Source organism: Diabrotica virgifera, chromosome 3 (genome assembly GCF_917563875.1).
Source record: "Diabrotica virgifera virgifera chromosome 3, PGI_DIABVI_V3a".
Lineage (NCBI taxonomy): Eukaryota > Metazoa > Arthropoda > Insecta > Coleoptera > Chrysomelidae > Diabrotica > Diabrotica virgifera.
The window spans coordinates 174,882,344-174,897,398 of record NC_065445.1 but is presented as its reverse complement, the minus strand read 5'-3'; the positions used below and the strand labels follow the sequence as shown (position 1 = coordinate 174,897,398).

Sequence of the window (15,055 nt, the reverse complement as noted above, 5' to 3'; positions counted from 1 at the left end):
TACAGAACCTTTGAGAACGATGATGGTACAGAATCTAAGCTTCAGTTGATTGTACCTAAAAGTAAAGTGTCAGAAGTATTGCGTCAGTTGCATGACGGTACATGAGGTGGACACTTTGGTATTACGAAGACTCTGCAAAAGGTTCGAGAACGGTTCTATTGGGTGAACTGTAAAGATGATGTAAGAAGATGGTGCCGGAAATGTGAACTGTGTGCATCCGGTAATGGTCCAGTTGGTAAAAAGAGAGCACCCATGAGACAGTACAATGTTGGAAGTCCTATGAAAAGAGTAGCAATCGACATTGCAGGTCCATTTCCAGAAACTGATGCTGGAAATAAATACATCCTGGTAGCCATGGATTATTTTACAAAATGGACTGAGGCCTATGCATTACCAAATCAAGAAGCTGCTACCGTTGCAGAGGTACTTGTTAAAGAATTCTTCAGCCGATTTGGTGTTCCCTTGGAGATCCACTCCGACCAAGGGCGAAACTTTGAGTCAGCTCTTTTCCAAAACGTTTGTAAATTGATTGGTGCCAATAAAACCAGAACAACACCCCTGCATCCTCAATCAGATGGGATGGTCGAGAAGATGAACCGAACGATGGGTAAACACTTGTCCAAAGTTGTATCTGAACATCAGCGAGATTGGGACCAACACATTCATTTATTCCTGATGGCCTACCGCTCGGCCGTAAATGAAACTACAGGTCAGACACCAACCTGCCTGATGTTGGGTCGTGAAGTTCGTTTGCCCTGCGACCTAGAGTTTGGCTGCAGACCTTCCGAGGAACATGTTGCAGGCGAAGAATACGTCGACCGCCTGAAGTTACGAATGAACAACATTCATGAACTTGCCCGACAACACATCCAGATAGCCAGTGACAGAATGAAAGATCAATATGATTCTTGATGCAAGAATGAAAGCTTCGAAGTAGGTGATCTTGTCTGGCTGTATAATCCACAACGTCGTCGAGGCATGTGTCCTAAACTGCAAAGACAATGGGAAGGTCCGTATGAAGTTAAGAAGAAAATAAATGACGTAATATACAGAATTAAGAAGTTGACAAACGGTAAACCAAAAGTTATTCACATAAATCGTCTTGCACCATATGCTGGCTCAAATGAAACAGAAGAAGTCCGAGTCCTCCAACAGGAAATGAAAGATGCCGCACAGCCAAATTTTAAGGAATTTATGTCAAATTACGCAGAAAGAAAGAGTGCTAGATTCGGCGTGACCACAGAAGTTCAGTAAGATCTGTTTGGTGTCCCAGAAAACGTCTCTCTAGCCCACTGTGTTGCCCAAGACCTCGAGATGACTAAAGGAATCTCGTCCGTATTCAATAGAAAGTTCGGCCGCCTGGACGAGTTAAGAAATCAGCAGCCTAAAATTGGAAGAGTACTGCGATTGGAAGATGGTCCTCGATCTTTGCTGTATATGGTGGCCAGGAAGTCTTATATGGACACGCCAAGCTAGGAGAACATAGGACGTGCTCTAACTAATTTGAAGAAAATCGTGTGTAATTATGACATCAAAGATTTGGCTTTACCAAAAATAGGTCATGCAGTAGAAAATCTGGATTGGAAGATTGTGAGAAGCATGGTTGAAGTGATTTTCAGAGAAACTGGCGTACGAATTACTGTGTGTTGCATGAACCCGAAGATGTCATATCCTTCAAAGACAGTAGACTGTTACTTCTTTTCTAGGGGTGTATGCAGAGCTGGAGAATCCTGTAGATTCCGCCATCCTGGACCATCTAGAGTTGCTGATCGGGACGCTCAGATCTTAAGAGGGGAGCAGTGTAACAAAATCATTAATGACCGACCCTCGTATAACAGATCCCATCTCCACATACACATTCCACGTGGATCTTTCTAGATAAGACGCGATGTAGCGGGACGGAAGACGAGAAATTCTCCGAATGTCTGGGCGATAACTAGAGATGAGCGTCGACGTTTCAGAAATATCGGCTAGGTATATAAGGCATAATTTTTGTAAATAGAGTTAGTGTATAATATAAATTCGTCTGTACAGTTATATAAATAAAGTCGTATATAAATACGAACCGCTAGTTTTATTGTAATTATAAGTAATTACAGTAGTCACGTTATAATATTATTGCATTTGGTCCACCAAAAAATAAAATTATTACCACTCACCGAATACTCGTCCTCCTTATCTTTGACTGCCTCAAAGAGATCGTTAAGAGCTCTGATCATGATTCCTGGAGCCGATCTTGTGCCCACCATAGTATGAGTTTTGCCTGCTCCTGTGGGTCCATATGCAAATACAGTTCCATTATATCTAAAATATAATAATGATAGAAGAAGACGAAGGCTGGAACAGTTTAATTGCTAGGATAGGTTTTTTAAGGTTTATTGGTAAATACTAATTTTAAGATTATTTCATTCATAGAGATTCTGACCAATACAAACCTACAAGCATAAAACTTACAGCGATTATTTTTTAATGATTGTAACTTCCAATCGTATAGTAAGATATTTAATCACGTGTTTAATTTTGTCCAATCAGATTAAAATTATACTGAGAATTATCTACTGTAGAAAATTACCGATAGAATTTTTTTACGTGGATTGTTTCTGTTTAATGGCAACCAGTTTCCTAGTTTTGACAACTGTCACATTTAAGAAAATATCCATAATATATGTATTAAAAAATAATCCTACGAATATCACACGACAGTAAGAATAAATAAGAAAATAATGCTTCATTTTTACTCAAATTTGTTGTCATTGGGCAATAGCCACTCGAGCCCTGCGGGCTCTCGTGTCTATTGCCAGACAAAAAATTTTCGAAAAACTGTCGCATTATTTTCAATTTATTCTCACTCTCTTGTGATATTATACCCGATTATTTCATTCATAGGAGATTCTGACCAATAGAAAGCTACATAAATCTAAATTAAATCGATAATTTTTGATAATTTCCCGTCGTCAAGTATATTACGTCAGATGCCCTTCGTTGCTACGAAAAAATACATTCAGTGACATTAATGAAAATTAATGTTTTAAAAATAATAAAAGTGATGACTTTCAACCGTCAAATTAATATTTATAACAACTGTGTGTTTAATTGTACTAACTTGTACTTACATAAATAAATTACAATAAAACTTTGGTGTTAAACAGTTTTATTCATGAAATAATCGCAACAAATTGCACTCGATCTCTAAAATTAATATATAATTTTTGCCCCCGTGACACTTTGACATAATTTCTCTCGCCTTCGGCTCGTGAAATTAAAACTGTCAAAGTATCACTCGGGAAAAATGCAATAATTTTAGAGCTCTTGTGCAATTACTACTGATATTTTTTGATAATTTCCCGTCGTCAAGTATTTTACGTCAGATGCCCTTCGTTGCTACGCAAAAAATACATTCAGTGGCATTAATGACAATTATGAGTGTTTTAAAACTTGTCACAGAGAACAACAAGAAACAGGTTTAGCAAATATTGAGGCGAAGATATTAATAAAATATTAGTTAAAATGATTTAAAAACACAGTTTAAATCATGAAATAATCTTACCGAATTACTCTTGAGCTCGATTTTGTTTTGCCCTTGTGACACTTTGACAAAATTTCACTCCCCTTCGGGTAGTGAAATTAAAACTGTCAAGGTGTCACTCGCGAAAAAAAATCGATACTTTTAGAGCTCTGGTGTAATTACTACTCATTATTTTTTTTAATGATTTTAACTTTCAATCGTGTAGTAAAATTTTTCATCACGTGTTTAATTCTGTCCAATCGGATTATTATTACAGCGGGAATATTCTACTGTACATTATTACAGTGGGAATAATTTTAAGTAGATTGTTTCTGTTTAATTGCTACCAGTTTCTAAGTTGTGACAACTGTCGCATTTAAGAAAATATCCATAATATACATACTTTTAGTTCTACATAGAATGCCAAATTGTCACCAGGAGAACACGAATCGACAAATTTGAGCGCTCGAGTTTACTTCAGTAAGATTATTTCATGGATAACATTATATTTATAAATATTTTTAACTAATATTTTATTAACATATTCGTCTTAATATTTGATAAACTGTGCTGTTCACTTTGACAAGTTGAAAAATGTGTGTCACATTAATTGGGATCAACGTCACTGAATGTTTTTATAGAAACACTTGAATTTTATAATGTAAGTATTAAAAAATAATCAGCGATTGCACGAGAGCTCTAAAATTATCGCTTTGTTTCCCGAGTAACACTTTGACAGTTTTAATTTTAAATTATGTCAAAGTGTCACGAGGGCAACAAGTTGATAAAAATTTTAGAGACGAGTGTATTTCGCTGAGATTATTTCATGAATACAAGTATGTTTTTAAATCATTTTAACTAATATTTTATTGATACCTTCACCTGAATATTTGTTAAACCAGTTTCTTGCTGTTTTCTGTGACCAGTTGTAAAACATTAATTATCAAATTATCAAAAATTATCAGTAGTAATCTCAATCTCAGCTTTACTCAATCTCATCTTTTTATTAATTTCTTAGAAAATTCTGGATTAGAACAAATAATCAATGAACCGACTCATTTTCGTCTGAATCAACAACCTTCTCAGCCAGATCTTACTTTAACCTCTGATGTTAATCTTTTAACTAATATTTCGGTTACATCTCCAATTGGAAAGTCGGACCACGTAGTTATTTCAACTTCCATACAGATCCTCAAGTCGGAAATATTACAAAATAATATGCTAATGACATATAAAAGAATAAACTATCATCGTGTAAACTTAGATGTATCTACTGCAGATTGGGCAGATATGTTGAACGGTAGGGATGTTAACAAACAGTGGGAAATTTTTGAAAATTTTCTGAATGAATCCATGCGCACGAACTCTCATTATGTGCAACGTAGATGTAATCCTAATAAGCCATGGATAAGTGCAGAAATATTTGAAATGATAAAATTTAAAAAGTCATTATGGAAAAAGTATTTACGAAGTAAAACGAATGCTGACTACCTCAATCATCGAACTTTTTCTAATAACTTAACATCAACTATTTTTAAATCTAAACAAAATTTTGAAAACCAACTGTCCTCAAATAAGAACAAAAAACCTCTTTATAAATATGTCAGAAATTCTATTTTATCTAAAGTTTCGTTACCTATTTTAAAAACCGAAACAGGCGAACCAACCTCAGTGAAAATGGAAGTTGCTACTATTTTTGCCAAAAAATTTCAAGAAGTGTTTACAATCGAGGAGGCTCTTCCGAATACTTTACGTGTTGTTTCTACAAGAAGTAACTACGATATTAGTGACATAGACTTTGATCCAGAGATTCTTAAACAAAAAATTTTGTGTTTAAAATCCTTTTCCGCTCCTGGATTAGACGGTTTCGCCGCAATTTTATTTAAGAAGTGTGCAAACTCGATTATCCATCGGTTAAGTTTTATAATGAAAACCTCATTTTTGTCACACACTTTACCTGATGGCTGGAAAATCTCTAGTGTTACTCCAATTTATAAAAAAGGTGACAAGTTAGATCCTGACAATTATAGACCAATTAGTCTAACATCCATTGCGGCTAAATTGATGGAATCAGTTATTCGCGAATCGGTTATGAACTTTCTCTTAAACAATAATAGAATTCCTATTTCCCAGCACGGTTTTGTACCTGGAAGATCGGTAGTTACTAATATGTTAACATGTGTTAATGACTGATCTCTTTGTTTGGACAGTAATCAACCTGTTGATATTATATATTTAAAGTTTGCTAAAAAATCCATATTGTTAGCATTTATGCACCAGATGTAAACAAACCAAAGAACGAGAGAGACGAATTTTTCGAAAAACTTCAAGAGACCCTAGATAGATTGCCACAAACAGAAAAAATATTCTTGTTGGGAGATTTCAACTCAAGAATAGGAAATACACCCATCCAAGGAATAATGCACAAGTTCAACGAAGCACCAACAAATGATAACGGAGATTCACTAATAGAGATATGTGCACACAACGAGTTGCGTATCAACAATACATACTTTGACCACAAAGAACAACATAAATATACATTCACTAACACAAGGGGCCACAGATCGATGATTGACTATGTGATAACCAACAGAAAAGTTCACCCACGTGAAGTACTTGACGTACGCACAATGACGTCTGCGAATGTGGGAACGCAACACGGAATGGTTATATGTAAGTACCGTCACGCGTACATAATAGAGAGAAAGAAACCACCTAACTACATCACCAAGTTCAACATAGAATCCCTACAAGACGAAAGTACTAAGGATCTCTACCAAAAAAGACTTGAGGAAAAGATCAATCTTAGCCCTATTGAAATCACAGACAATATAAACGAAGCATGGGAAAAAATAAAAAATCATATAACTAGTAGTGCAAAAGAAGCCATTGGAGAAAGGACAATTGACTTAAACGGCGGCAGAAACCAAAAACCATGGTTCACACAGGAAGTCAAAGATTTAGCAAAAGAGAAGAAAGATGCATACGTAAGATATATTAACAATAGGACCCCAGAAGAGTATCAAAGATATAAATCAGAAAGAAATAGAACAACTAACAGAATCAAAGATCTAAAACAAATATATTGGGAAAAATTCTCAAATGACATGGAACATGATTTACGAGGAGGTCAAAGGAAGGTATGGAACATGTTGAGGAACAGGAAGAAGCCGGTTACCGAAGAATTACAAATTAACGCAATAAAACCAAAAGAATGGGTAACTCATTTCGAGAATCTATACAAAGACGATAACGACGATAATAATGAAGTACAAAGAAATGACCTACAAAACATTCACCAACAAGAAACAGAGAATGACAACATCACCCAAGAAGAAGTAAACGAAGCAATAAAAAGATCAAAAAATAGAAAATCACCAGGTCCGGATAATATACCAAATGAATTAATTAAATACGGAGGTACAAAAATAATAGAAGAGATAACAACATTATTCCAAAAAATTGTAAACAACATGACAGTACCAGAGGAATGGAGAGAGAGTATAACAATACCCATCTACAAGAAAGGCGTAAAGACAGATCCTACGAACTACCGAGGAATTACACTACTCAATTCTACATCAAAACTATTGACAAAAATTCTATCCTAAAAAATATATAAGAAAGCCGGTGTATCGGAAGAACAACAGGGTTTTCGCCAAAACAGATCTACAATAGACGCTATTTTCATAATGCGGCAATTAGTTGAGAAATCAATAGAATTCGACAAGCCCATGTTCACATGCTTTGTAGATCTGAAACAAGCATTCGACAGAGTACGATTAAATGACGTGCTCAGTATCCTTGAAAAGAAAAACATAGGTCAGAGGTATAGAAACATAATCAAAGAGCTCAATAGATCCAACAAAACACGAATTAAAACCACACACGGGCTCACGGAAGAAATCAAAATCAATGCAGGCATTAGACAAGGGGACAGCCTCAGTCCATGCCTATTTAATTTAATAATGGATGAAGTTATAGGTAGTGTTAACATAATGAATCAGGGATACAAAATGGGTAACCGAACCATGAGAATACTTTGCTACGCAGATGATGCAATCTTAATAGCCGAGAACGAAGATGACTTACAACGCCTACTACAAAAATTCAAAATAACCGCCGAAAAGTATAACCAGACACTATCCAAAGAGAAAACCCAATCGATGGTAATATCCGGGAACCCAATTAGATGTAAGTTAGTAGTGGACGACCATATAATCGAACAGGTAATGGATTGCAGATACTTAGGTGTGGAAATATCTAGCGACAGGCATCTGTGGCAAGAATCAAAACAGCAGGCAATGAAAGCAGCGAGAATATCTGGTTTCCTGAGGGATATAATCTGGCGGAATAAATATATGAGCACCGAAAGCAAAGTCCGCATTTATAAGACATGTGTTAGACCCGTACTGACATACGCAGCTGAGACAAGGGCCGAGACAATAAAGACCAAACAGATAATGAGAACAACAGAGATGAAAACCCTAAGATCCATAAGAGGTATCACACTCAGAGATAGAGTACGAAACGAAGACACATTGAGAGAGCTAGGCGTTCAGGACGTAGTGAGATGGACAAGAGCGCGACGACGCATGTGGAGGGACCACGTGGATCGGATGGACCCTGAACGTATGGCGCATTGGGCGAAAACACAGAAGCCCAACACCAAGCGACCCATAGGAAGACCCAAAAAACGATGGTACGAGAGTTGGAGCTCCGGATCGCAGCAAAGACTGTAACAGAAGAAACAGGACATAGTCCTATTACAAGAAGAAGAAGAAGAAGAAGAAGAAAGAAGACTTTGCTAAGGCTTTTGATCGAGTTCCTCACAAGAGACTACTATTTAAGCTTGAACATAACGGTATTAGAGGAAACTTACTTGAGTGGATTAAAGGATTTTTAATAAACCGTAAATTTTGCGTACGCGTTGGTGACTGTTATTCCTCAATGTTTAGTGTATACAGTGGCGTTCCGCAGGGTTCAGTGTTGGGGCCGATTTTGTTCCTAGTGTACGTTGCTGGTCTGCTAATTCACCTTAAAAGTAACATGTCGCTTTTCGCTGATGACACAAAGTTATATGCAAATCCCTTTTCTGGTTACAATCAATTACAGACCGACCTTCAAGAGGTTGCTAAGTGGGTAGACAATTGGTACTTGCAATTAAACACATCCAAGTGTGTAGCTCTACATTTAGGTAAAAACAATCCAAGGAATCGGTATGTACTTTCAAATGTTTCTCTAAAAACTGTTTCGCAGCAAAAAGACTTGGGTGTACTTGTGACGGAAACATTATCTTGGTCTGAACATATCCAGTCGCTATGCAATAAAGCTAGAACATCAGTTTACTTATTATCTAAGACTTTCTCTAAGATATTGCCAAAAAATTTTGTTGCTCTCTTTAGTGTATATGTAAGACCTATTTTAGAGTTTGCCGGACCCGTGTGGAATGTCGACTGGCAAAGGGATTCTGATCGACTTGAATCTGTGCAAAGATGGGCAACAAGAATTCCTTATGGCCGTCGTCGTCCTTCCTACGAAGAACGGTTAACCTACTTAAATTATCCTACATTTATGGACCGACGACTTCGTGGGGATTTAATAATTGCTTATAGAGCGTTACAGGGAAAGTTTGGGATAGATCTATCACATCTTTTCCTTTTGAGTAACGACCTTAGATTGCGGGGTCATCCATACAAATTAGCCAGACAACAGTTTCACAGTAAATGTCGCGAGAACTCTATATCCAATACAATATTTTATACCTGGAACTCACTTGCACATGACGTCGTCGGGGCTGTATCTGTAAATTGCTTCAAAAATAAATATGACTCTTTTAGTTCTGTATCACGGGAACAATAATTTTTCGTTTCTTAAATTAAATTAATTTATAAGTCGTATGTAGCCTAAGTTTAGGTTTCTTTTTTTTAAGTGACAGCATGCGGGGACGTCGGTGGCAGGGTGTTGAGGAGGCGGGCCCCTGTCACACAACCAGCTACAGCCCAACAACAACAACAACCACAAGCGAGCCAAACAACAGCAAGAGCTCCACTCGCTGAAGGTGCTGCGCTGGAACATCAGCCGGCGCTCACTCAAGCGGGACGACCGAGGCAGCGCATGAAATGGACTGTGTCCATTAACGAAAGCATTTTGCGCTTCTATTATAAGGTGACAACCCTCGGTCAAGAAACGATCGGCTACAGACAACAGCTGTATGCCGAATTTTGCAGGGAGTACCCAGATATTCAAGTATCGGAGCAAAGAGTATCAGATCAATACCGGGTAATCATAAGAAACAACCTTATCCCAGAGGCTAGACGCAATACGATCAAAAGCGAAGTCGAACGGGAGATTAACAACCAAGGGCTAGTTTTAGATCAAGTCCCTAATGAAATCCTTGATGAGCAGATTCCTGAGATTCCCATACCAGAGGCTCAACCTGACAATACACAGCAGGAAAACAACGAGTTGCGCGATAGTCTAGCAAACGAAATGGCTCGTGCCGTACAAGAGTTTAATGGAACAAATCCACTTAGCAGACCACCGCTACCACGAATAAACTCTTGTAAGAAACTAGGTGCGCTGTTACAAATTGTGAACACTGAAGTCCTACCCAACTATGTCGTAGAAGCCCACACATTGGAGTATCTGCATATGCTAATCTACTGTGCAGCAACAGCAATTGCTAATGTAATGGGCGTTAAGATCAGAACACGACGGGGTACTAATAACGGAAGGACTGGTAACAGAATTGCACCCTGGGAAAAAAGACTTCTCGGAAAAATTGAATTACTGCGTAGGGATATTGGTCAAGTCACAGAATATATAAGAGGTGTAACAAGTAGAAAAGTCATTAAGAGAGCTGAAGAAATAATGCGGAGCACTGCAAGACACTCGAGATACGATCCGGAAAATAACACAGCCCAACAGTGTCTGGATACATTAAAACAAAAACTCTCCGTCTATTCAGGACGATTAAGAAGGTATAAAGTTAGTAACAACCGAAAATGTGACAACGCACTTTTTGAGAACTCTGAAAAGGCGTTCTACCGAAAACTCAGTTCCACCGTAGAAAGCGTCGACAAGTCTTACCCAAGCCAAGAAGAGATTCATGAGTTTTGGGGAAATCAACTTTCCACACCAGCTGCTTTTAACAACAATGCTGGCTGGATAGAAGATACGACGCACAACTGTCACCACTTCGTCACTGCTAACTACGAACCATTCACGACTGAAGAAGTCTCAAATGTCATCAAAGAGCTTCATAACTGGAAATCTCCTGGACCAGACGGAGTTCAGAACTTCTGGCTTAAAAAGTTTTGGAGTATTCATGAGTGCTTATCAACATTAATTAATCATGTTATTTCTAATCCGCAGGAATTACCATCATTTCTAACTCAGGGAACTACTTATTTAATACCCAAGGATCAAAATAACACCCAAGATCCATCCAAGTACCGCCCAATTACTTGTCTTCCAACTTTGTATAAATTGGTCACATCCTGTGTAACCCGGCGTATCTACCAACACTGTGCTCTAAACAATATCATAGAGCCTCAACAGAAAAGATGCGCTAAGGGTTCCATGGGTTGCAAACAACAGCTTATCATCGACTCAGTCATTTCTAACCAGGCATTCACTAAAAAAAGGAACCTTTTTACTGCTTTTATTGACTATAAGAAGGCCTTTGATTCAGTACCGCATGAATGGCTAATAGATATATTGAAAATATACAAAGTCGATGAAAACGTAGTGACCTTTTTAAGACATATAATGAGAGATTGGAAGACTAAAATTCACCTCCAAATACCTGGTGAAAACAATATCGAAACCGAAAATATCGCAATCAACCGGGGCCTGTTTCAAGGAGACTCGTTGAGTCCACTGTGGTTCTGTTTAGCTTTGAACCCCCTTTCCCAGCTATTAAACTCCACTGACTCAGGTTTTAGCATTAAAAGCAATAATACTGTAGTAGCGAAGCTCAATCATCTGTTGTATATGGATGATTTGAAATTAATGGCTTCCACTCGAGAACACCTAGAAGAGATGTTAAAAACTGTAGAAACATTCTCTAATGATATTAGTATGCAGTTCGGTCTAGACAAGTGCCGTGTTTTGAATGTAGTCAGAGGAAAGGTACAGCCCGGTGGATTCGATATGCAAAATGGCCAGAACATCGAGGCCATGAGCGATAACGATATGTACAAATATCTTGGAGTAAAGCAGGCGCGGAAAATTGACCATAAGCAAATGAAAACTGAGATAACTACTGAGTTTATAAGAAGGGTAAAACAGCTGCTTCGTTCACAGCTTAACAGTAAAAATTTGTTTAAGGCACTAAACACCTACGCTTGTTCCGCGCTTAGCTATTCATTTGGTATTGTTAAGTGGACAAAAACGGATATAGAAAATCTTCAGCGAAAAGTACGAACACACCTCACAAAGCCACAAAAACACCACCCTAAAAGTTCAGTAGAACGAACGACATTACCCCGGTATTTAGGAGGAAGAGGACTTGTGGATATAGGTGAGCAATTAGATAAACAGATTGCTAATTTAAGAACTTATTTTCAGATGCAGGCTGAGACATCTACTCTACACCGCGCAATTTGCGCAGTAGATGACACAACACCGATCAAACTGAGGGAACCAGAAATGCGCATAACCACTTTACTAAGGACGAAAAACTGCGCACCTGGATGGGTAAACCTCTGCACGGGCGACATCCCAATGAGGTCAGCCAAGGCTATGTCGACAGTAGAGCGTCGAACTATTGGTTGGCATCAGGAAAGATGTTTCCTGAAACGGAGGGCTCATTACTAGCCATTCAGGATCAGGTTATACCAACCAGAAATTACCTGAAATATATCATCAAAGACCCTCATGTTCAAAACGACAGATGCCGATATGGATGTCAAGCCCAAGAAACCATCCAACATTTTACAGGGGGCTGCCAGGCATTTGCTGCAACTGAGTACAAGGAACGGCATGACGCAGTGGGAAAAATCCTTCATCAGGAGATAGCTATCAAGCTGGGACTTCTCCAAACCGACCATCTCCCATATTATCAATACGTCCCTGAGAGTATGCTTGAGGATGGCAACTACAAGCTATACTGGGACCGCACTGTGCTCACAGACCAAACAGTGGCGCATAATAGACCAGATCTCGTATTAGTCAATAAATTAACGAGACAAACAACCCTTATTGATGTGGCGATTCCTAACAACAATAATCTACGTACTAAATTTACAGAAAAGATCGCCAAGTACAGAGATCTGGAAATTCAAATACGGAGACAATGGAGAATGCAAAGTACCCAGACGATACCGATTATTATGTCTACTACTGGAGTCATTCCGAAGACCCTCCTCGAAAGCATAAAAAAGCTGGGTCTTAATGAACATCTTTATAAGACCATGCAGAAAGCAGTACTACTCGCAACGGCCAGATGCGTACGAAAATTTTTGGGAGATACACCTGCATACCAAGTCACCTAGGGCTCGATAACACGGAAAGAGTCCCACCAGAGTTCAATCCTTTTGATACCGTAGGTATCTGGGATGAGTCAATTTTCCCCTTAGAGGGAGTGTGAGCCGTATGGCTAAATCTGGATAATAATTACACGAGAACTCTAAAATTATTATCGATTTGTATCCGGAGTTACACTTTGACGGTTTTAATTTCACGACCTTAAGGGGAGTGAAATTATGTCAAAATGTCACGAGGGTAACAAGTCGATAATAATTTTAGAGATCGAGTGTAATTCGCTGAGATTATTTCATTAATAAAACTGGGTTTTAAATTATTTTAAGAAAACCCGAAGGGGAGTGAAATTATGTCAAAATGTCACGAGGGTAACAAGTCCATAATAATTTTAAAGATTGATTGTAATTTGCTGAGATTATTTCATGAATAAAACTGTGTTTTAAATCATTTTAACTAATATTTTATTGATCTTTTCACCCGAATATTTGCTAAACCTCTTTCTTGGTGTTCCCTGGGAGGCATATGACCTAATGCTTGACGACGGTATGTTACCAAAAATTATCGCTGTAATTTTTATTTCTGTAGCTGTCTGTTGGTCAGAATCTCCTATGAATGAAAATATAGTCTGTCGAACATCACCCGATAGTAAGAATAAATAAGAAAATAATGCTTTAATTTTCTTTCTTTAACTTGTTTCCAATCGGCAATAGTCACTCGAGCTCTCCGGGCTCTCTTGTCTATTGCCAGGAAATAACTTTTTTGAAAAATTATCTCATTATTGTCTCACTCTCTTGTGATATTAATGTTGATAATTTTTTTCGATAATTTCCCGTCGTAAAGTATTAAGTCAGATGGCCTTCGTTGCTACGCAAAAATACATTCAGTGATATTAAAGGTAATTAATGTTTTACAACTTGTCACAGAGAACACCAAGAAACAGGTTTAGCAAATATTTAGGCAAAGCTATCAATAAAATATCTTTCCTCTTAAACTCGCCAACACGCATGGCAAGCGCGGCGTTTTAAATTGCCATTTTCCCTCAAAAAATGAAATGTCAGATAATAAAGGAAGATTACCCCAGGTGAGTAGGGTTCAAAACCCAGAGTCTCACACTGATCTATCAGTCTGTCCCACGGATTCTGGGGGGGGGGGGGGACAAAGTTCTGAAACAAACTGAGAAAAACACAAAGCGATTTACGATGAAAGTTGCAACGCTTAACGTTAGATCCCTGATGTCGGAAGACAGATTACTGGAATTAGAAAACGAACTACAGAATATTAAATGGGACGTAGTCGGACTTAGTGAGGTAAGAAGACGAGGAGAGTCTCTCGAAACACTAAACTCTGGTCACCTACTTTATTATATGGGAAGTGAACACATCTCTGTAGGAGGAGTAGGCATCATAATACACAAGAAATTCTCGAAAAATGTGGTGTTAGTAAAAGCAATATCTGAGAGAGTAATTTATATAAACATACAGTTAAATAAAAAATGTACTGTTAAGTTCATACAAGTCTATGCACCAACATCAACCCATCGTGACGAAGAGGTAGAACAATTTTACGAAGATATATTAGAAGCCATAAGAGAGAATAATGCCCACTACACTGTCATGGGTGGTGATTTCAACGCAAAAATGGGAACACAGTTAGATGCATCGGAAATATTTCTGGGAAATTTCGGAAGTTCAGGTAGAAATGAGAGAGGTGAAATGCTTTTGTCATTTCTACTAGAGAATAATCTTTATCAAATGAATAGCTTTTTCTACAAAAAGCTACACAGACGCTGGACATGGAGGAGCCCAGACGGCAATACCCGCAACGAAATAGATTACTTTATTACAGATAAAAAATATATATTTAAAGATGTGACCGTTCTTAATAGATTCTCGACAAACACTGACCATAGGATGGTTAGAGCTACCATTGAGATACAAACTCATTTAGATACTTACTTACTTACTTACTTTCCGTGTCCGGAACACCAACAACTTTAAATTCTGTATTTCCAATGGTTGGCCACATAGATGGCCCTGTCATTTGCTATAATTAAGTCTT

The 15,055-nt window shown here is 37.9% G+C and overlaps 1 protein-coding gene across 1 annotated transcript in view; it reads right to left on the bottom strand.

Annotated features, from left to right (window-relative positions):
* LOC126881401 (kinesin-like protein KIF19) overlaps positions 1-15,055 on the bottom strand; it is a 676,869-nt gene that overhangs the window by 140,818 nt on the left and 520,996 nt on the right. Inside the window, exon 4 of the mRNA XM_050645662.1 lies at positions 2,160-2,304. Coding sequence (XP_050501619.1) covers positions 2,160-2,304 — 145 coding nt within the window. The remainder of the gene's footprint in view (positions 1-2,159; positions 2,305-15,055) is intronic.